This window comes from Myxine glutinosa, chromosome 12, assembly GCF_964187855.1.
Source record: "Myxine glutinosa chromosome 12, kmMyxGlut1.1, whole genome shotgun sequence".
NCBI classification, from domain to species: domain Eukaryota; kingdom Metazoa; phylum Chordata; class Myxini; order Myxiniformes; family Myxinidae; genus Myxine; species Myxine glutinosa.
In genome coordinates, this window is record NC_136272.1 from 46,599,919 (window position 1) to 46,624,731 (window position 24,813).

Sequence of the window (24,813 nt, forward strand, 5' to 3'; positions counted from 1 at the left end):
TAACTAACCCCCGCTCTAGCGGGGAAAAATGGCCTTAAAACGATCATTCATTCATTCATTCAATCGGATGAAAATTGGCGATTTTACGCAACCTTGACCTTTGACCTTTTGTTCTTAAAAAACAATCGGCTTCTCGCTTTTGTTTCGTAAAACCAATTAAGTGACCCAAAATGCAAATTCTTAAAATTTCAGGTCAATCGGATTAAAATTGACAAATTTATGTGACGCTGACCTTTGACCTTTTGACCAAATTATTAATTTGCCTTTTCCATATTATCATAATAAAGCTTTGGTGAAAATTTGATGACAAAACTCAAATGGAAAAAAATGTACGGCCCTGACACACACACACACACACACACACACACACACACACACACACACACACACACACACACACACACACACACACATATATATATACACACACACACAAGTGATTGCAAAACACAGTCTCCTGCTGCGCGGGGGACGGGTTAATAATTTGTTTGTATTGAAGGCAAGATTATTTTAATGTACAAAATTTATACTGATGGAGGTGATAGATGATGGAGGTGAGGTGTCAGGCAATTAGCATCAGTTATTTGAGGTAATTTATTCTAATCAGTCAAGTAATTCGCATATATAGGTAACAGGCCATAAACCTGGTCGATTTGAACCTGCAAACAATGTTTAACCAGGTGTGGCAATGCTGCTGATTTTCGCCCCCTGTAGGTTAGATGAGGAATTTCTAATTTGTCCATGGTGTCGGCATCCGCTCACCTACTCTTCTTGAGGGACACCGTGGGATCTTTAACGTCCACCAACGGATGCTGGCAGATGTGTCGCTCGTTTAATGTCCATCCGAGGGGACGGCACACGCATCGATGCTCCGCCCTGCTTGCCAAACACCAGAATGATAGTTTATAGCCGAGCCAAGATGCAAACCCAGGCGAGACAGGTCAGAGGCGAGTGTGCATACCTCGAGAGGATTCTGCCATCCATAGCTCATGGAGGTAACAGGCCATAAACCTGGTCTATTTGAACCCGAAAACAATGTTTAACCAGATGAGGATTACTGTAAAACATGGAACAGGAAAAAGGGGGGAGGAGGAAACACACAAACAAACATTGTAAACTTTTTTTTTTGTGTGTATACTGAATCGAGGCTCGTGAAAGAGCTGACATTTACTTCACAAACAAATCAACCAGACAAACAAAATATATAATAAGAGGGAGCGGAAGACAAGAGAAGGGATAGCACACAAACACTTGAGAGCACACAACATTTAAGAGCCGGGAGATGTGTGGGAGGGAGAGGGCTTGGGGGGAGGAGGCGTGGGAAGGAAGGAGGTGGGAGAAGTATAAAACACAAGGACACCAAGGACTTCCAGGACAGAAGTTGGTATTTCAACCTGAAAACAATATTAGATTCTCAGAGGTTTCATCGAAATACACCAAAGACTAAACACAATGATTGTTTTAGTTTAGTCCAGGGTCGGCGTCATGGGGGGGGGGGGGGGCATTCGCGGGCTACCCCCACCCACCCGCAGGCCAAGCCTTTGGTGCCAAACTTTAGTCCTTAACATTTTTTCAGTTTTGGAAACCATTGATGTCAACCAATAAATACACATACAGTCGTGGCCAAAAATATTGGCACCCTTGCACTTTTTCAAATAACTCACAATTTTGTCCAAAAACAAGTTGAAATTGACAGAAGTATTTTGTCTCCACAATTCTTTATTTCACTGTTAATATTACAGAACCTTTGTTTTTGATTCAGAACTTAATATTTCCTTTTAAATCAGAACATAAAAAGAAATGGCATTGACAAAATTATTGACAACCTAGACTTAATATTTGGTAGCACACACAGCCTTTGGACAAAATAACTGCAGCCAAGCACTTCCTTTAGCCATGAATGAGCTTCCTCCACCTCTCTACTGGCAGCTTGGTCCACTCTTCTTGTGCAAACTGCTCCAGTTCTCCCAGATTTGAATGGTGCCTTCTCCCAACTGATGTTTTCAGATCACCCCACAGGTGTTCAATGGGATTTAGATCTGGACTCATTGCTGGCCACTTCAGAACAGTCCAGCATTTTGTCTTGAACCATTCCTGGGTGCTTTTTGAAGTGTTTGGGGTCATTGTCCTGCTGCAAGACCCATGATCTTCGACAGAGACCCAGCTTTCTGACACTGGGTTGAACATTGCGCTCCAAAATGCCTTGGTAATCTCTTGATTTCATGACGCCATGCACACATTCAAGGCACCCTGTGCCAGAGGCAGCACAACAACCCCAAAACATCACTGAACCTCCTCCATGTTTGACTGTATGGAAGGTGTTCTTTTCTTTGAAGGCTTCATATAGAGATGATGTGCTTTACCAAAAAGCTCTAATTTGGTCTCATCTGTCCACAGGACATTCTCCCAGAAGGATTTTGGCTTGTTCAGGTGTGTTTTCGAAAAACTACAGTCGGACTTTCTTAGCAGTGTGGTCCTTCTGGGTCTCCTACCATATAACCCCCTTTCATCGAGTTGGCGATGGATTGTGTGAGTTGAAACTGTCGTACCTTGTGTCTGAAGGTCAGCTTGAATCTGTTTGGCAGTTGATCGAGGTGCTTTCTCCATCATTCGAACAATCCTTCGCTGCAATCTTCGATGAAGTTTTCTCTTGCGGCCACGTCCAGGGAGGTTGGCTACAGTACCATGGACCTTAAACTTCCTGATAACATTGCGTATGGTGGACACAGGAACATCAAGGTCGCTGGAGATGGACTTGTAGCCTTGAGATTGTCCATGCTTGGCGACAATCTTGTGTCTGACCTCCTCAGACAATTCTCTGGTTTTCTTTCTTTTCTCCATGCTCATTGAGCTGCACACAGTGACGCAAAACAGCAGAATGACTCCTTTTCTCTATTCAAACTGGTTGAATGAGTTTACCTGCACCTCACCACAGGTAAGTTCAATTCCAAAGGAAAGGAGAATCACCTGCTTGAAATCTAATCATATCTAACAACCAGGTTTGAAAGCACCCAAAATGGCTACTGGGGGGAAGAGCAAAGTTTTTTGATGAGTAGGATTAGCCGTTATTGTGGATTACGGGGCTGGATCAAACCCACAAGGAAATCCAGTCACTGAGGTTGTCAGAGCTGAAAGTTGAACTCCTGAGCTTATCAAACATTCACAAAATTAGAAAATTAAATGTGATGTCAACGAATCAAGGAAAGTTAGATGTTATAAAGAGAGAGAGATGGAGAGGACAAAAAAAAATTGGGGGATAAGTAAACTGGGATGGACTGGTTTGGGGCAGTTTCATTCTGACGATTGCAAAGTTTTTTCTGGTCACGAAACCTGTAAAAGAAATGGCGTGACAGTGATTTGTGATAAGAAGACGACAGGGTCATTACTGGGATACAATCCACTCAATGATAGGTTAATATCAGTGAGGTTGAAACGACATCCAGTAAACACCACCATCATTCAGATGTATGCTCCAACTTCTGCTGCAGATAAAGAAGATGTGGAGGAGTTTCATGGAAAATTGCAGGATCTGGTAGAACAGGTGCCTGAAGGATGTGTTTTAATTGTTGTGGGAGACTGGAATGCAATAATTGGAGAAGCAGGTGCACCAGGGATTGCAGGAAAGCATGGACCTTTTTGTATACTAAGTCGAGGCTAAAGTTTCAGGGTATAACCCCCCTTGGAAGCCCCCATTATTTGAATTAGTTAAAATCAAAATCTCAGCGATTGCGTGGGCCACTGCCTTGTATTCATGTGTCAAGTTTCAGAACAATCAGCTGGGCGATAAGAGAGGAGTAATAAATATAGCAAAAAGTTAACGGACAACAGGATGGGCAGACGGACAAACAGACAACCGGACATCACGACTCATTTTATAAGACCATCTCTTCGAAAATTGAGATGAGATTACATCAAAAGCATTCAAGACAGAATATAAGACTTTATTAAGTGAGAAATGCATGTTAAGGGTATAAAACAATTTCTAGAGTATCAAAAGTTCCCAAGAGCGCAGTGAGCTCCATCATTAGGGAATGGAAAGAATATGGAACTACCCAGACTCTTTGTAGAGCTGGCCGTACGACCAAACTGAGCAACCGGGCAAGAAGGACCTTGGTCAGGGAGGTGACCAAGAACCCAAAGACCACTCTGACAGAACTACAGAGTTCCTTGGCTGATATGGGCGAACATCCCAGAAGGATAACAGTCTCTGCAGCACTTCACTAATCTAGGCTTTATGGGAGATTGGCCAGATGAAGCTACTCGTGAGGAAAAGGCACATGACAGCACACCTGGAGTTTGCACAAAGCACGTGAAAGACTCAGAATACGAGGCAAAATATTCTGTGGTTTAATGAGACGAAAATTGAACTCTTTGGCCTCAATGCAAAGTGCTACATCTGGTGAAACCAAGCACATCCTATCACACACCTAATACCATCCCTACCGTGAGGCATGGCGGTGGTAGCATCATGCTATCGGGATGCTTTTTATTGGCAGGGACTAGGAGACTTGCAAGGATAGAGGGAACAATGAATAATACAGGCAAATCCTAAGGAAAACCTGCTTCAGAGTGCAAAAGACCTTAGACTGCAGCCAAGATTTATGTTCCAACAGGACAATGACCCCAAGCATACAGCCAAAGCAACACTGGAATGGCTTCAGAACAAGAATGTGAAAGTCGTTGAGTCGCCCAGCCAAAGCCGAGACCTGAATCACATTGAGAATCTGTGGAAAGACTTGAAGATTGCTGTTCACCGACGATCCCCATCAACTTGACATAGCTGGAGCAAATATGCAAGGAAGAATGGGAGAAACCTCCCAAATACAGATGTGCAGAGTTAATAAATGCATACCCAAGAAGATGTAATCACTGGCAATGGCGTTAATAAGAAGTATTGACTCAGGGGGCCGAATACTTATGTAAATTAGATAATTCTGCATTTCATTATTATCAATGAATATTAAAATATTTATAAAAACTTGTTTTGACTTTATCATTATGGGATATTTTGTGTAGATCGGTGGCAATTTAAAAAAATTTTAAATCCATTTTAAATTCAGGCTGTAACACAACAAAATGTGAAAAGGTCAAGGAGTGTGAATACTTTCTGAAGGCACTGTACATCTGATAAGAAGCCTGTACACTAAACAAGAAGCTACAGTAAGAACAGAGTATGGAGAGATAGGAAGGTTTGGAATTGGAAAAGGGGTTTGACAGGGGTGCATTACCTCTGCCTACTTGTTCAATCGGCATAGTGAATACATCATGAGGACATCAAACTTGGATGAGAGGCTGCGTTAGGATTGGAGGAAGAAGTATCAACAATATTCTTTGAAGGAAGACGTATCAACAGAGTAGTATAATCAGGTATTCTGATGATACTACTATGTTGACAGAAAGTAGAGAGGACTTGATGAAACTGCTGCAGACAGTGAAGAAGGAAAATGAAAAAGCTGGTCTTTATTGAAACCTACAAAAAACCGAAAATATTGTCAACTGAGAAGATCGACGTGTTTAGATTTGAGACGATCACATGGAAAAAGTGGGAAGTTTTATATTCCTGAGTTAAATAAGGTTGAAGTGAGTGCAGAATGTGGAGGAGAAAGTAATAGATGGTTAGCATTGTGGAGCATAGCAATGAAAGGATTGACAAATATCTGGAAAGACACATGTAACAATACTGTTATACTAGCCGAAACCCGTGGAACATCCACGGAAGGGAAGATGTGGTGTATGGATAGAGTGTACCATTATGGATGGCATATGGGGATTTGCTTGTCCGAGTAAGAGTTAGGAAGAAAGATGAGAATGAAGAGTGCATATATGAACAACGATCGCCGACACCGGCACAAATGCATGCTCTGGATTGTCCACTCAGTGGACGGCTTGCTTTCGCCTTCGCCTGTCCAATCAGCGGACGGCTTGCTTCGCCTTCGCCCAGCAGACGCCAATACGATGGCGTCGTAAGATGGCGTCGTATCGGCAGTTAATCGGATGCTTTTGGGCCCCAACGTCGGCTAATTCAGATTTTTCGAGTATGGCTGTTGGTGATAAACAAAGAGCGAGGTTCGTAGATCGTAAATCCATTAGTGCCGTGGGCATCGGGTCACTGGGTGCGGCGTAAAAGGGATAACAAGTCGAGTCCTTACGCTATTATTATATAGACTAGCCGAAACCCGTGGAACATCCACGGAAGGGAGGATGTGGTGTATGGATAGAGTGTACCATTATGGATGGCATAGGGGATTTGCTTGTCCGAGTAAGAGTTAGGAAGAAAGATGAGAATGAAGAGTGCGTATATGAACAACGATCGCCGACACCAGCACAAATGCATGCTCTGGATTGTCCACTCAGTGGACGGCTTGCTTTCGTCTTCGCCTGTCCAATCAGCGGACGGCTTGCTTCGCCTTCGCTCAGCAGACGCCAATACGATGGCGTCGTAATATGGCGTCGTATGGGCAGTTAATCGGATGCTTTTGGGCCCCAACGTCGGCTAATTCAGATTTTTCGAGTATGGCTGTACGTGATAAACAAAGAGCGCGGTTCGTAGATCGTAAATCCATTAGTGCCGTGTGCATCGGGTCACTGGGTGCGGCGTAAAAGGGATAACAAAGTCGAGTCCTTACGGTATTATTATATAGATGGAGCAGAGGTGGGGTGGTTTACGTGTCCCCACATCCAAATTTTTGTCTATTGACTCTTGGTTTGTTCCGTTTCATCCCGATTGATCCCGACAGCCTTCGCAAGGAAAATAAAGAATCAAATTGGAGAGCGATTGAGATTGAGATTTTATTTTCCAATTCAGCACACACGGGAATGCGGGCATGATGGTGGATGTCCACAAAATGGCGGATCGTGGAGATCACGTGGTAGGAGGCGAGCATGAGTGGGGCCTAGTTGCGAGGAGAATAGACTAGGAACCTCCCTCGCTCGCTCTTGACATCGCTTGAAATCCTCATATGGCCTATGAGCACGATTAGGGATCAGGAGTCTGGCATGATGTTGACTACGGACTAGGTGCGGCAATTTATGAGGAACATAAATGGAGAAATAAACAAACGAAATAAAAAATGGATACACAGGGAGTGGAAATGAGGGGGAAATGAAAGAAAATAAAGATGACTTGGAACAGCAAATTAATAGAAACTAGAATGTCCCTCAGTAGAGCGCTTACTTGCACCCAGGTTGAACAGTTTACGTTTTGTATTCCACTGATCTTCTGGATCTGCATCTGGACCTTAACCCAAATCCAAACGGCTTGTTATTGTGACCTATCCAAGTCGTCTACCAAGTTTTTTCATAACCTGTCCGCAACTTTTCCTGCCGAGACGAGAAAGAGGTAATGGCCTGGAGGTCAACCAAATGCACCGAATGACAACTGTAGGATTAGTACTAAAAAACAGACGACCGTATCCAATGTGTATGCAAACATGAAGACAGTAACCCAGAAAAGGTATCTGTCCTAAAAAAAGGGAAAAGAAACAGAAAGCATGAGTCACCTCCATTCAGGATGTAAAAAAAAAAACTCATCTCAGAATAGGTGTACACACAAAGGCACAACAAAGTATGTAGAGTAATCCACTGGCACATCTGAAAAAAATTATATATCTCTGTTTCAGAAAACTCTTGGTAACATGAGCCAAAACCGATAATTGAAAACAAGGATATACATGCAACCTCATGATGCAACCTCATGATCCCATCAATTGTGAACATAGAAAACAAAGCATTCCAACCGGATATCATACTTAGAAAAAAAAAGACAGCATTGCTGATCAAGGTATCAGCACCCAGCGATTTTTGACTTAAATAACACAGAAATCAAGAAAATGACCAAATACCAGACCTCAAAAATTAGATCAAGAGATCTTGGAAGCTGAAGAGCATCAAAATTGTACCAGTGATAATTGGAGCAACAGGATTGATGAAGAAGAACCTCACTGAGATTTTGAAAACCATCCCCGGGAATATTGCCACAAATGAACTACAACTGGAGGCAATCTGGGGTTCGGTCACGATCCGGAAAAGAGAACTTGGAATCAAAACTCTGAAAAGTTGAACAGCTTGGTCCATGAACCGGGATCCCTTACCGAAGCTAAGATGGATACTTTGGGTCCTGGGAGGACTTCGTTCCACCCCCTAACACCTGAAAATGGAGATTAACAACCAACGACACACACAGACGTGCACACACACACACTTGCAAAACCCCATCTCCCACTCAGCGGAGAACAGGCTAAAAAGCCAGTTACAGAACATGTGATTTTTGTAATACCAAGACTATAATTTCAAACCCCTCATTTATGAATCTTAAATTTCACATTTACTTGCTATGGCAATTCACATAACCTGTCATGATCATATTTACTCATCATTACTTTGTAATGACTAGAAAACAGTTTATATACATACCAGCCATGACTTTGTATCCACTATAAATCAATTCATTCTTACACATGCTAACAATAATACCTGTGCAGGCAACTCGTTGGGAATGGAGGCATACAGGCGTAGCGATGATGCATACCTGCCATCCAATCGAAAACACCGTTACTACGTGCTGGAGGAGCAACGATGCGCACAGATCTGCGATGAAGAAAAGAGATTCCTGTGCAGGTATCATGTCTTTGTTTATGATGCCATGGAGTATTTTGGATCAACAATGTTTTCGAACATGACATTAGGGCATTGTCAACAAATTATACAAAGCAGAGCACTCAAGCTCTCAGTTAAAAACAAAACGTCAAAGTGTATGCCTTCACACATCCCAATATGGTGCTTTCTTAGTGGATCCTTTCCTGAAGTGCTGCCTCACATCTAATATAACAAGAGGGAGAATTGTTTTGCAACACTTGCATGTCCTCTACCAATTTCAGTTCAATATCAGTAAACACATCCCTTTATTTGAGCCATGTATAATACCGTGTTCGGTGCCGAAAAAAAACAAAAAACTAGAACTGCCACTTTATAACTGCTGGCAGTGATGACCATACGCCGTCCTGCTTTGATACAACTCCACTTACATCGGACATGTGTGACACATAACGTCCTCTTTGTAAAACTGAATTCAATATCGTATTTTAAACATATACTGGTATTTTAAATATTAACCTGTCCTCCGGATATTTTGGGTCTTCAGAGTCTTTTGGGTTTTTTGAGTCCTCGGGGTCTTTTGGGTCCTCGAGGTTCTCTGGGTCTTCATCGTAGTACATAATTAATAGACGTACCTAATTAATAGACAGGATGCCACTGACTTCAAACAGTACATAATTAAAAGATATATTGAAAAGTCACATGGCTGGAGGAGATAATATAGTAGAGTTTCTTCTTCTTCGAAAAATAACAACTTCTGGCTGCCAGACTGTACGACCAATCATGTTGAAATTTTTAACACATATTCCGCTTAAAGACTGCTACATTGCTTTGAAATTTCACACCGATCAATTAAGCGGTTCAAGCGATATCGTTTTTATTGAAAAGATATATTGAAAAGTCACATGGCTGGAGAATATAATAAAGTAGAGATTCTTCTTCTTCGAAAAATAACAACTTCTGGCTGCCAGACTGTACGACTAATCATGTATAAATTTTTAACACATATTCTGCTTAAAAACTGCGACATTGCTTTGAAATTTCAGTCCGATCAATTAAGCGGTTCAAGCGATATCGTTTTTAAAAAAGATTTTCGTTCAATCCAGTATGGCTGCCAAACCATGTGACCTATTAATTATTTCAGAACACCATGGTATCCCCAAGGAATGGGGAACACAATTTGTGAAGTTTCCATCTGATCTTTTTTTTTTTTTTTTTTTTTTGTTGTATACAAGATCGAGGCTCGTGAAAGAGCGAAGCCGTTCAGCCGTTCTGGAGAAGTGTGTCAGTGGTTCACCACAGGGTGATGACATGCGTCTAGTTCTAATGGTCTTGATCCATTGCCGCTGGCTAGCATGCAGCAAAGAGAGAGCCGAGTGTGTAAGTCTCTCCTGCCCGTACAAAGCCTCTGCATCACCAAGACTCCTATAGTGCCTCCTCGTGGTGACACACGGTAAGTCGGTAACTAAGCACCTTGTGGATCTAGGCTAATCTACAGGGGATCTTGAAGGAACCTTTGCCCCCAGAGATGTGACGTACAGGCCCACCAGCGTGTGGATATGCCCTGGCATCCCATCATTCAGGTCCCAGCTATGGGTTAAATAGCAGTCACTGCCTTGTGAGTCAGACTCAGGTGAGTCCAAGCCTAAGGGAGCCTAACCCTGACAGAAAAGTTATGATGGAGTGGAGCCCCATTCGGCAGTTGGTGATCCCTTTAAGCAAGACCTTCCGGCAGCTCCTACAACCAGACAGGCTCCAGACGTAGGGACTTCCGTTTTTCCTGTGGATGCAGCTTGCAAGGTCGAGAGGGGGCTCAGATACTGGGCAAGTCTGAGCACCTGAAACACGCCCAGGCTATGCAGCCACATATACACACACATACATATATATATATATATATATATATACATAAGTAGTGTAATAATGTTGCTTCTGGGACACCTCCGTTTAACATGGGAAATCCCTATCTAATGTCATTTACCCCCTTGTCTTTTTCAAAAATCATAAACACCTCTATTTCTCCCACCCTCATCTTTATGAACCTTTTGTCTGTAGTACCTATCCTTAATGTTGTTCATTAGACCACTCAAACACTACAAATATTTGTTTTCTCTTATAGACCTATCATCCTTCTTCTACATATCATCTGGCAGATTAATCTTTGACCCACTCAAACATTGACCCATTCACTTCCATATTAATTCTTTCCCTCCCTCATTGCCCCTAAACACCTATATTTCTCTCACCCTGTTCTTTACGAACCTTCTAACCTTTTGACATGTTATCCTTATTCATTAGACCACTTAAACACCTGTGATCCTTCTGACCTCATGGACCTTTTAACCTTTTACTCTTAATATCATCTGGTGAATATAACCCACTCAAACAACGACCCTACAAATATTTGTTTATGCGTGGGAAATAATTTAATTCTCCTACAACTCTCTTCACCATCTAATATATTAACAAAAAATATGTTTGAGTTTGGTTCTTTATTAAGATATTTTAACTGAGCTAAGATAAAATGGTAAACCTCCCTCAATGTTCTTGTTTGAGCGCCTCCAGTGCCACATACCATTTTTTTGGTAAGCTCCGCCCACTTTTTGGTAAACCACGCCCATTTTTTACTAAGCCCCGCCCACTTTTTGTTAAGCCACGCCCACTTTTTACTAGCCCCGCCCACTTTTGCTAAGCTCCTCCCACTTTTGCTAAGTCCCACCCACTTTATAAACTCTTCAGCATTGTATCATTTCCAGGTAATACATTACATCATTTTCAGGGAATTTCCATCACATCATTTCCAGTTAAGACACGCCCAGGGAATTTCCACAGGAAGACACACCCAGTCCTTATAAAAGGCACCGACCACACAGGCTTTTTCAAACACGCTTTCTGCTTCACTTGAGAATGGACTACTATGCCGAAATGGAATGGGATAACTTTGCTATTCCATGGAGTCCTACTACCTGTGTAGAACTCAACCTTCAGATTGATGAACTGGACTCGAACCTCTTATCAATGGAGGTAAGTTTGTTTATTTATTTATTTATTTATTTAATTTTTTTTTTTTTTTTTTTTTAAGATGAGACTCGTGTAAGAGTTAACAAAGTTTATTTTAATATTCATAGAGCTTGATTTATACAAATAAAAAATATTGTATTAAATTAATACATTGTTATTTTCTTTCACAGGAAATTGTATCTGAGATACGAAATGAAAATTCTGCTTTTAACACAACTTGGGATGAAGTTATTTTTTTGTTTGAAGACATTTTGAACAACCAAGACCCCCAGAACGAGTTCTACCTTGATGACCCAGCCAAAGAGTTATACCTTGGAGATCCACAAAATCCTGAAAAAGAGTTTTACCATGATGATACTTGTTGTGAGTTATCAAAACAAAACCCACTGAACAAGTTCTACCTTGATGAGCCAGAATACAAGTCATACATTGGAGACCCACAAATTTCTGAAAATTGGGAAAGGAGAGTTCTCCCTGATGGTCCGCAGTTATACTATGTGAGACACATCATAGAAACCCTAAAAAATTGGGCAAGGAGAGTTCTCCCTGATGGTCCGCAGTTATACTATGTGAGACACATCATAGAAACCCTAAAAAATTGGGCAAGGAGAGTTCTCCCTGATGGTCCGCAGTTATACTATGTGAGACACATCATAGAAACCCTAAAAAATTGGGCAAGGAGAGTTCTCCCTGATGGTCCGCAGTTATACTATGTGAGACACATCATAGAAACCCTAAAAAATTGTGAAATGGGAATTCTCCCTGATGGTCCGCAGTTATACTATGTGAGACACATCATAGAAACCCTAAAAAATTGGGAAAGGGAAGTTTTCCCTGATGGTCCGCAGTTATACTATGTGAGACTTATCACGGAAACCCCCAATATTTCTGAAAATTGTGGTTTTACCTTGGGGACTTGGAAAGATGGTTATATTTTTGGAGACTCGGAATGGGGGTTTTGTTTTGATGACTCGGAATGTGATACCTATCTTGGAGGCTCAACAGGAATGTGGTTATACCTTGGGAACTTGGAAAGTTGGTTTTATTTTGGAGACTCTACCTGTGGGGTTCCTCTTGGAGACTCTTTGGATTCTAAAGCAATGAACAATGTTCTTTATTTAATGACGCTTGATTTAAGCAATATCAAGAAAGTTCGAGGAAGAAAATGCTGGAAAATTCTTTCTTCCCATTTCTACTTCTTCAAACTTAAAAGCCTTGAAAGACAGAATTGGAGGAAGAGGAAAAAAAAAAAAAGAAATACGTATTTAAAAAAGAAGAAAAGAAAGATTATGTTAGGGTTTGGGTGGGATTTTGAATGTGAGGGTTAGGGATGGGGTTGGGTTAGGGTTGGGATTTTGAATGTGAGGGTTAGGGTTGGGGTTGGGTTAGGGATGGGGTTGGGTTAGGGATGGGGTTGGGTTAGGGATGGGTTGGGTTAGGGTTGGGATTTTGAATGTGAGGGTTAGGGTTGGGGTTGGGTTAGGGATGGGATTGGGTTAGGGTTGGGATTTTGAATGTGAGGGTTAGGGATGGGTTGGGTTAGGGATGGGGTTGGGTTAGGGATGGGGTTGGGTTAGGGTTGGGGTTGGGTTAGGGATGGGGTTGGGTTAGGGATGGGGTTGGGTTAGGGATGGGGTTGGGTTAGGGATGGGGTTGGGTTAGGGATGGGTTGGGTTAGGGATGGGTTTGGGTTAGGGATGGGGTTGGGTTAGGGCTTGGGTTGGGTTAGGGTTTGTATATTATTATGACTCACTCGCACATACACACACACACAAAAGTTAAGCCCCAACTAAAAAGTTGTGGGATTCTGTGTTTGGGGTTCACAGATTTAAAAACGTATCCCCATTATACACACACAAAAGTTAAGCCCCAACTAAAAAGTTGTGGGATTCTGTGTTTGGGGTTCACAGATTTAAAAACGTATCCCCATTATACACACACAAAAGTTAAGCCCCAACTAAAAAGTTGTGGGATTCTGTGTTTGGGGTTCACAGATTTAAAAACGTATCCCCATTATACACACACAAAAGTTAAGCCCCAACTAAAAAGTTGTGGGATTCTGTGTTTGGGGTTCACAGATTTAAAAACGTATCCCCATTATACACACACAAAAGTTAAGCCCCAACTAAAAAGTTGTGGGATTCTGTGTTTGGGGTTCACAGATTTAAAAACGTATCCCCATTATACACACACAAAAGTTAAGCCCCAACTAAAAAGTTGTGGGATTCTGTGTTTGGGGTTCACAGATTTAAAAACGTATCCCCATTATACACACACAAAAGTTAAGCCCCAACTAAAAAGTTGTGGGATTCTGTGTTTGGGGTTCACAGATTTAAAAACGTATCCCCATTACATTTTATTTATTTATTTATTATTTTCAAGGGTATTATCTGCTTACTTGTGTTTTTTGTAATTCTTGTGAGTAAAATGAACCCAAGATTTCTTCTCCATTTAAATCATATAATTTGTAGGTCCAAGGGACTGTATCCATTACATCAATGATTTTAAATAATTCACGAGTCCATTTTTGTGTATAACCTTTCTCAAAATGACTTTTCCATTTGTATATTCTTACAATATCACCAACTTTAAACTTGGGCTTTCTCAAATTAATCTCCTTTTCATATTCTAATTTTGTAAATGTTTCTGATGGTTTTGATTGTGTTGATGAATGAACTGTATTATTGTAATTATCTACAATATCCTGAATTAAATACACCCATTTTTGAGAACCGAGTTGTGTGAATTTTTTATATAATTTCTCTTTTAAAGTACGATTAAAACGCTCAATAACAACTGCCTTTCCTTCATTAAAGGTGCTGTATAATTTAATACCCTTCCCCTTAAGAAATTTCATGAATATTTTGTTATAGAACTCTGTTCCCTCATCAGTCCATAACTTCTTTGGTTTCCTTTTATCCCGATCAAATATTAGCTTAAAGGCTAACATTAAAGTATCACCCCTTTTATTTTTTAAAGGGACAACCCAGGCAAATCTACTCCTCAAATCAATAACGGTTAAAGCATACCTGTATCCCCTGTCATTATTCAATTCAATTAAATCAGCGGACCATATGTGGTCAGTGTATTTAGAATAAACCTTCCTTCTTTTAAACTTTGTGATTATAGGTTTGTGTAATTCTTCAGCCAAAAGCTCCTCAGTCTTGATGGCATCATTAGAGCCTAATAGTTTTTTGAGGAATAACCAAGACCAAGTTTCAATTTAGCATTTATCAAATTTCTCACAATAAACCTATCAACTTTCTCTCTCAACGTTGGATTTTGTATCAAAGACAAATTATACAACATTTCGCTGTCGGCTTTATGTTTTTCAGTCAACGTAGTGGTTTTCCCATAAGCAATATCATGCTTCATACACACTTCGTCAACCCTATTTGTAGGTTTAGACCAAGGTTTAGGATTGTCAGCCTCATCTAATCTTTTATCCAAGTTTGTTCCTGGACCACAGAAAGAATACCCTGGAAGGTGTAATTCCCCTGGAATTCCAGTTGTTGTAAATTTACTTCCTGACAGAAACTTTTGTATGTCTCCTCCTCTTTTAGGAGAGATGAATTGGCACTTTTTAGAGCCACATACTTGACATATTCCTTTTTGATAAACTCTATTATTTTTAGCTTTAACATAAGAGATATTTTTAGATTTAGTTTTCTTTTTACATTTGAGACAATAACTCATATTTATTTATCAGAAAAATTCCGACAGAGTATCAAAACCTTTTTGGTTTTCAACATATACATTTCAATCTTTATTTTTAAAACATAAAGAATCCTAAGGAATGCCTTCACTCTCTCCTCCATTTATTTACAAATAAAAACTAACTAAAGTCAATGACACCAACATCATCAATCACATAATCTTTTCCTTCTTCTTCTTCTTCTTCTTCACCACTTTCTCGTTTAAATCTCCTCCCTGAAATTGAAGACATTGACGTTCTTATTTTTGAAACCATTATCTTCATAAGAGTTGTTAATTCTTTAATTTCCTCTTCGGTGCGTTGAGATTGATTTATTTGCTTTAATACACTCAATCTTTTATGAATCTCAGTGATTTCCATCTTTTTATATTTTTCCTCCCTCTCTCTTTGCTCCCTCTCCTCCTCCTCCATTTTCTCCCTCTCCTCCTTCTCCTTTTTCTCCCTTTTCTCCCTTTCCTCCTTCTCCCTTTTCTCCCTTTCCTCCTTCTCCTTTTTCTCCCTCTCCTCCTTCTCCTCCTTTTTCTCCCTCTCCTCCTTCTCCTCCCTCTCCCTTTCCTCCTTCTCCTTTTTCTCTCTTTCCTCCTTCTCTTCTTCAACTCCTTCCTCATCCCTTGCTACCCTTGAGTTTGAACCCCAAAGAATATTATACATATACTCATCTGGATTTTGAGATATTCTTGTATCTATAATTATTTTTCTCATAATAGGATACCAATAAGATTTGTTGACGATTTCTAAAAGAGTTTTATATTTCATAACTTTGAGAAGTTCATTTTTATTTAATATTTTAAACAAGTCTCTATTTGTGGGTTTAACAATATCAGTATAAGGCCAGTTTTTTATGACAAAATTCCCATGTATATGCTCCAAATCATAAGGTATGTAATACCGAGCACCCTTTTCTTGTAGGTATCCTTGAATACAAAAATTATAATTCTCTTGTAGTCTTCTTCCTGCCATTTATGTATCAGAAATATATGTGAGATTAATATTATGACAGGTAATACCACCCCATCTTCCCACTACCAAATCGGTTTGTATTCCTCGGCTTTCTATCCTTATCTCATTACCTTCCTTCTTTGTCATGCGAACCATCGCTATACTATCATATATTTTTATTTTCTTAAAATCACGTATTTGTTGTTTACTAATTGTACTTCCACATAAATCCTTATCTTCACCAAGTGGATAATATTCTTCTTTACGAGACTGATTTAAATCATGTAGGTCTTCTATGTTTATTGAAAAAGACCAATTATACCCTAAATCAGGCATATCATACCCCCATTTATTAATTCGCATATTAACTAAATGTCCTTCTTTATAAAATTTAATTGTAAGCAGGTAGTTAAATTCAATGAGGAAAGGTGTATGGTCAGTATAACCAGGTGTTGTGGTTGTAAATTTTACTTGTTTCACAAAACGTGCTGTTTTCTTTAAAGATATATATTGTGATAAATCACTGAATCTAATCAAGTCATTCGCATCTGTAGGGTTTGGATAATTGATTAATTTATAAGTATTCTTCATATTAATATTTTTACTTACACTATATTTTTGTCGTTCAGCCTGTGCCTTTGTATAATAATTTGATAAATCAATATCCTGAGAGGATTTTCCAAAGATAGAACCATCTTTTCCAACATAGGTCATTTATATTAGATAAAAAATGATATCATAAAAATTTTCATTATTGTTGAGTTGAAATAATACATATAAACATAATTGGCCACAACATTTAGAATTAATTTCTTGAACTTGGAATGTTTGATAAACACCATTCTGTAAGAATTGTATTACTTCAACAGGTGGTGGCATACCATAACTATCAAAATAATATTTATCCTGACTATTATGAATACAAACCCAATGAGAACCATTCTGTGTGTCTAAATTCATAATAATATTCTTTGTATTCTTATTTATATGTGTTAATTCATCTCTCATACAAATAACCACATTATCAATTTTTAGTGTTTTACAATACTTAGCTAGTTCTATATTTGACGTTGTATTCTTTCTAAATTGTTTAAACCATTTATCCATTTATTTATGAGAAAGATACAATCCATTACCCCGTTTAGTTAGTTTAACACCCGCTTGAGCGATAGAGGAAAGCATATCTCCAACCAACAATCTAGCTTTATCAGGTAGACTTTCAAGTTTTTGAGCAAAATCTACAATTACACCACTTCCACTAATTTGTTTCTCCAACTCCTTGTTATGTCTTTCCAATTCTTTTTGAGCTTTTAGTTGTGCCTTCCTTTCGTTAGCAGTTTTTACCGCTGCTGAAATACCACCAGTCAATGCTCCCGCCGCACTTAAACCAGCAAATAAAGGAATTAGAAACGGGAGAAATCCTCCTCTTGACTCGTCTATTGAATATTTCTTTAACATAGGTTTCGTCATTTTAATTTTAAGTGATCCAACATCATTTAGTGTTTTTACTTGTGTGTGTGTGAGTAAAACATCAATTCTTACAGCTCCTTTTCTTTGAATTGTATTAACATTAATAATACAAGGCTTTTGATTTTGAATACAAGATGTTAATTTATTAAGATTGATTTGATTAACATATACCCCAACCATTTATTTATGAGAAAAAACCTATGTGATATTAATCATAACACCATTATCTGTATTAATCTGTAATTCTGTTTCCTCCAAAAGCAAACAATATGCATTAACCTCTTCACTCTCCCCTCTTTCAATGTATAGAGAAGTATCCACTCGATTAGACTTTATAGTTTCCTTTTGAGAACTCAGGTCAATTGCGTAGATTGTATAAAGTTTTTGAAACGCAACCATATCCAAAATAGGATCATTATTACCATTACTTTCACACACCTTTTGGTAGGACTTGTAGGCTTCCGCATAATCATTTTTTTCCCAATCAATTTCCAATCTATCTCGCGGATAAAATGTGCCATCAAGAGAAACCCGAAGTTGTTTCACCTTTGCATTATCACTCAGGGCATTATTCTTATTAGTACCGTCCTCTCCATCTGGTTTTTTAAAAATGAGCCAGAGGTATCGTGGCTTTCCTTGAAGAACACCTAAATTCCAAGTGTAGGTAGTGTGTTCCAGTTTAACGTGTTGACATCTTCTTTTAAGGTATGATACATTTAGCGGTTTCTTTGAGTTAAGTCTTCTATTTAACATCTCTTCCGTTTTAAGATTAGGAGTATATTCACTGATATACCAACACAAATCATTAATAACAAATTTATTATTTTCTCCAAAAGCATTTTCATCCCCAAAAAGCAATCTATTTACATTATCATTCCTTTGTAGTTGAAATCTAATTTTAAGCCCATACAAAACTTTATCATAATCACAAAATCCAAATATACCTTTCAGAGGTACTGCTACGGTAAAACTATTCTCAGCTTTTGCGTCATCATTATACATTGACTTCCTTTGACTATAACCAGGGTCTGCGTTTGTACCCGTTGACATATCAGGAATAAAACCCTCAACAGCTCCCTTACCCATTCTATCACTAAACGAATATAGTGTAAATTTCATCATTTCAGATGTAGCAGAGACATAATCAACCGCTTCAACCTCTTGTGTTCCAATATACAGGCGGACACTGTCAAACATTTTCCAGAAGAAATCATTTACGAGTGTAGCATTAGTATTATTCGCAGCCTTAGTGAATTTAAATTTACACAGCAAGAAACTATCAGCTATATTCAAGTAAGTTTGTTGATTATTTATTTCAAAACTTTTTGTTCCGTTTGAATTCCAGTCTGTTCCTGTTATAGCATTTACCTTAAAATAGTCTTCCTTTTTAGTGGAGTTTGAAATGATAATCGTATCATCCAAATCATAGATACTATCAATCGCTTCCATACTTGTATTTATATAACATTAAAATTGTTGAAACCCTGACCCAAGTATTTTAATGATTTTTTGTCGTTCTTGTGAAGATAGTTGAGTTTTACCTTTTTTTATTTCTTTGATTGCTTGTAATTTATGAGACTCCTTTTGAGCATCTTTTATACTCTTTATAGCACCCGCAACGGAGCCCACGGCAGAAGCAGTTGAACCAATTAGGTCTTTATGTTTAAGGATGGTTGAACCAATACCCATTAGAGTATCAATTATCCCATCTCCTTTATTTCGAAATTGATGACCTACACCTCGTTGTCTCTTAGGTTTATAGTATCCTCTACCCACATACCTTGTATAGTCTGGTGAAAGGAACATGCCCTCCCCTGTAATTATTTTATATTTTCCCAACTCGTGTTTTCTCACAATAACCATTATTTATTTATTGAAAAACTTCACGTAGGTGAATTCTGATGGATATAATTTCATCATTAAAGGATATCATACGATTATCTTGGTCGGTTATCCTAAAATTTACTCTGTATATGGTTTTTCCTGACACAGGTAAATAGACAAGATTTTTTGGTTCCATATTAAATTTATAACCAATCGGGGTTGAGTATGCACTGAATGAAAATATTGTATTTGTTCTTATTCCATCGTTATAAGCACCATCAATCAAATCACAATGAATTAATACTGAATTTATACCGGAGGATATTTGGATAACATTATCACTGTAAAACGTCCCGTTATTTTCAATCTTTTTTGAAGAGAAACCCAATAGCTCTCTAAACGAATTTTCAATCGTGAAATCAACTTTATAATTATTTTTAAGTTTAATAGTTGATTTTGAAGTGTGTTTTTGAATATCTATTACAATATTTTTTGGTTCATCACCTTTTTCTTTCATAAGGCGAGAGACTTCTGAAGATATTTGAGAAATCTCGTAAGCTCCAGGTGAAACGGTTATAGTTTTATATCCACTTCCTGGATTATAACTAAACTTGTTGTTTTTCTCTGTGATATTAAAAAGGGTATTGTAAGTTTCCATTGACAACAAAGATGCCTCATATGAGGTAAGGGGGTCAAGTTGTAGTGGGTAAGGGAATGAAGCTGTGTAATCGCTCGTTGTGAAATTAAAACTAAGAATTGTGCTTCTCATCTTATTTAATATCTAATAAAATATCTTTGTATTGACATTTATTAATTATTTTCATGTTCATCAACTGATCTAAAATGGCTGAGGATTCATTAAAACAATTGTTGTTTCCAGCCTTCTTACTACCTAACAACAATAATAGCCTATTAACTAATTGTGATGGGTCATTTGGAAGAAAACTAACACCCGAACCAAGCTTACTTAAAGCATCAATAATATGTTTCTCCTTCTCATTCTTCTTACTTTTACCAGCAACAGAAACTCCATAATCAAGTGCATTTAGCAACTCAATATATACCCTATCTTCCTCTCTTTCCATATCAAGTGGTTCCTCAAAATATTTTGAACCGCTGAATCCGGGGTTTGTTAGAAGAAACATTAATCTTGGAGTTAATTTAACATTTGGTTGAGTAGAACTCAAGAACATCAATTCATCATTAAATATCAATACCTTTTCTTCCACAAGATGAAACACTGCTGGTTCTTCTGTTGGAATGAGACCTGCTCTGGTTTTTGAACCCGCCGAATATTCATTGTTTTGAAGAGCTTCCACAACATAATTAGGGGGTTGATTTACCTCCTCAAGTTTCCGAAATAATCCCTCGTCATCATATTCTAATTCACCAAGTTCTTGTTTTGTTATCTGACTAAAATCTTTGAGCATTTGAAGTTTTTTCGGAGTAAATTCTACCGTGGGAACTGTAGGGTGTTGAGTTTTCAAAAGTGGTTTAAAGAATTTCTCTTGTTTTCTTTCAAAGGCTTCTTCACCAGTTAGTTTCTGTCTCCGTTTCTTCTTTATCTCTTCCTGTTGTTTAACAACTTTTGAAACTAATTGTTGATGTTCCTTAAACTTTCTTTCTCTTTCTTCAGTATTCATTTTCTGTATTTATTTATTGAAAAATATCATTTAGTATCTCATCTTGTTTCACAACAATATATTTATATTTTCCAATCGTGTGTTTCATATAATTTTCAAATTCTTTTTTACTACATAACGTAGAGCAATTATCTCTCCAAAAATTATTTACATCTATTGAATTTAACTTAAATAAAATAAAAGTATTGGCATTGTTTCTTATTGAGCGTCGAGGGAGTTGAAAATATGATTGACTAAGATATATACAATTACAAGAAGAATGTCTCCCTCTTGTATAGTAGCTATCCATTACTGTTTGGTTTCTCTCATTAACACAATCATCAAAGATGACAAGGTTCTTTTTTGATTTATCTAAATCTTGAGGTGAAGGTATATCATCCGTATTATCACTGAGAATACAAGTTATGGGTTTCGATTTTGATTTCTGTGTATCACAAAATAATTGTATTATATCATCAATATTATAATCATTTAGTTTGTTTTGAAGTTTAAATAAACCGATAATGTCTTCCTTTTTAAGACCCGCATTAAAACCCTGTGAGAGTAGTTGATACTCGGGTTGAAAACTTGACTTTGTAAAAATTATTAAATTATCATAATCTAAAAAATTAGAACCAAGGAGCATCTTTAAAAGTAAACAGGTTTTTCCACATCCGCTTGAACCAACTATTAGACATCTCAATGAATTTGGAATGTTTTTATGGTTATTAAATTTTATCTTATTTTCCCAAACGGGTAAAAAATCATTCATTTATATATTTGGAAAACAAGTTATCCAACTTTTTTTGAGCTATTTGAGAAACTCTATATTTTATCCTGAGTTCGGGTTTAATTTCAAAATAATCCATTATTTTATTTATATAGTATCTTGTATTAACATTTCCATTAAAATTATTTTGAATAATAAATATCATTAAACCCTTATACATTTCCTCAATACAATTAGTCTCTTCCCTTGAAAGAAATGGTGTATTATCATCACAATACTTAACATTCATCTCTCTTATTAATCTTGTAAAGTAATTCATTTTTGGTTCTAATTTAAAAGAGTTATATATTTTTTTATATTTCTTATTATCATTAATTAAAATTAAATCACAGAAAATACATTGTTTATATGAATCCTCATCATTAAGCCCCACTCTATCACAAGCCGGACAATTCTCTAATTTATCATATGGAGAGTCTGGAAATTCTAAATATCCTTCAGAACTTATCATATTTATGTGGTAAATTTTTACTTAAACTAAACGCAAGTTTATTCATTAATAAATACAATGTTTCAAAGCACAAAAGACAAATTTCAATCAATCTCTACTTCGGTGGAAGATATAGAAAAATATGTCAAAGATGTTAAATTGAACAAAGATAAATATGGAAATTTTTGGGTAAAACCAGTTATGGAAAATAACATGAGCCCCTCTATTTCATTTAAAGGAAGAGCTCTAACTATACCTGGAAAGACATCCATTAAAGTAAATCTAACAAAAGTTTCTCCTCTACTCCTGGCAATTTATTCAAAGCTTGAAAAAGTGATTGACCACGATACTTTGAAAAAGAATGATAAGACCATTAATAATTCTAGAGGAGACATTTGTATTTTCTTTAATAATCCAAAGGGTGTAGATCTAAGTAAAATGAATGATGTTAATATTTCTGGTGAAATGTCATTTCGTTCTATGATAGTTAGAGATTATTTAAAGATAACTTTTGATATAAAAATTGTAGAGATTGAATCTGTTAATGAAAGAAAGTATATAGATATTGATGGGAATATTTTTCTTGCTAATTAAATATGAGTCAATACAGCAGTGAAGATTTTACTATTTCATTGAACTCAGACGATAGTGATGATAGTATTTCATTGAACTTGGACGATGGTGATGATAGTATTTCATTGAACACAGATGATAGTTATGATACTAATAGTTTGTGCTCAAATGATAGTTATGAGAGTCGCTTTATTGATGACTCTGAGTATGATTCTGAGTATTCATGTGATAGTTATGACTTAGATGATTCTGAGTGAAAAAGTGTTTTAGTTTAAGCACAGCGATATATATAAAACGGAGCTGTAAAGCTCAAAAGTGTTTTATTTTAAGCACAGTGATATATATAAAACACCACGTTTTCTCACGCTATAAATATGGTTTATTGTGATACTTGCGAGAAGGAAGTAAAATATTATAAACAACATATTCTCACCGCAAAACATACATACAACATTTTAAACAAACTTTCCCCTCTTCCACCTGAAACAAAACACTGTTCTACATGTAATAAAAATATCCTCAAGAAAGGCTTCAAAATACATCTTAAAACAAATCTACATTTATCAAATTTTATCACAACTAAAAACTCTGATGGAGCATTCAAAGGACATATTAAAATAAGAGTCTTTAACTTCAAACCTCCTGAACCAGAGTCTATAGTTGATGCTGTAGAAATAGTTAAACCTGCTGTTCAAACGTTGATTGAAAAAACACTAAAGGAAATGAAACCACTTAAATTTTATATGGGAGTAAAATTAGAAATGACAAAGGATGAAGGAGTTATAGATGCACCATACATGAGAACTGAGCCACACTTTATATCTTCATATCAAGATTTTAAAACATCAGGAGTCTATGATGAACTTATTAAACAAGAGCAAGATGTGGATAATTCAATCGTAGGAAGTGGATTCAATATAGGAAAAATTATTTACATAGACATTCATATTCTTAAATCAGATCCTCTAAAAGCTTCTTCTTACATTGATTTACCCAGTGTTATCAAAAATAGAAAAGCAGTTATCAATATCAAAAATAAAGACAATAAATGTTTTCTCTGGTCTATTTTAGCACACTTACATCCTCCACATTTTCATGATGAAAGAGTATCTCATTATAAAAAATATGAGAATACATTAAATACGAAAGATCTAAAGTTTCCGATGACTTTAAATGATATTCCTAAATTTGAAAAGATGAATAATTTATCAGTTAATGTTTATGGTCTAACAGAAACAAACAACATTCAGGTTTTAAAGCTTTCTGACAATTGTAAACAAACTCATATTAATCTTCTATATTTTAATTCAGACGAAAATTCACATTATACATACATCAAAGATATTGCTAAATTAATAAAACCACAAGTCTGTAAGAGAACAAATAAAATATATATTTGTTTGCGTTGTCTTAACTTCTTCAATTCACAAGAAAGATTAGATAAACATTCAAATTATTGTGGCGAACATAAATCAACGGTAATCAATATGCCTAAAGAAGGCTCAAAGATCACATTCAAAGATGAAAATAAAAAGATCAAACATCCATTTGTTATATATGCTGATTTTGAAAGTATTTTAGAAAAAATTGATACTGCTTCTCAAGATCCAAAAGAATCATACACAAATAAATATCAAAAACATACTCCTTGTGGTTTTTGTTATTATATCAAATCATCCGTTGGTGATAAATATAACAAGTTAGAGATGTATAGAGGCTCAAATACCCCAGAGGAGTTTGTGAAACGACTAGAAAAAGACTGTGTTCGATTAACCAAGATAATGAGAGAAACCAATAAACCAATGTCCTTAACAAGTAAAGAAAAAAGGGAATTTAT

At 37.1% G+C, this 24,813-nt stretch overlaps 1 protein-coding gene across 1 annotated transcript in view; it reads left to right on the plus strand.

Moving 5' to 3' along the window:
- Nucleotides 1-24,813, plus strand: part of LOC137437857 (plasminogen) — an 82,837-nt gene that overhangs the window by 1,140 nt on the left and 56,884 nt on the right. Inside the window, exon 2 of the mRNA XM_068132533.2 lies at nucleotides 8,481-8,616. Coding sequence (XP_067988634.2) covers nucleotides 8,481-8,616 — 136 coding nt within the window. The remainder of the gene's footprint in view (nucleotides 1-8,480; nucleotides 8,617-24,813) is intronic.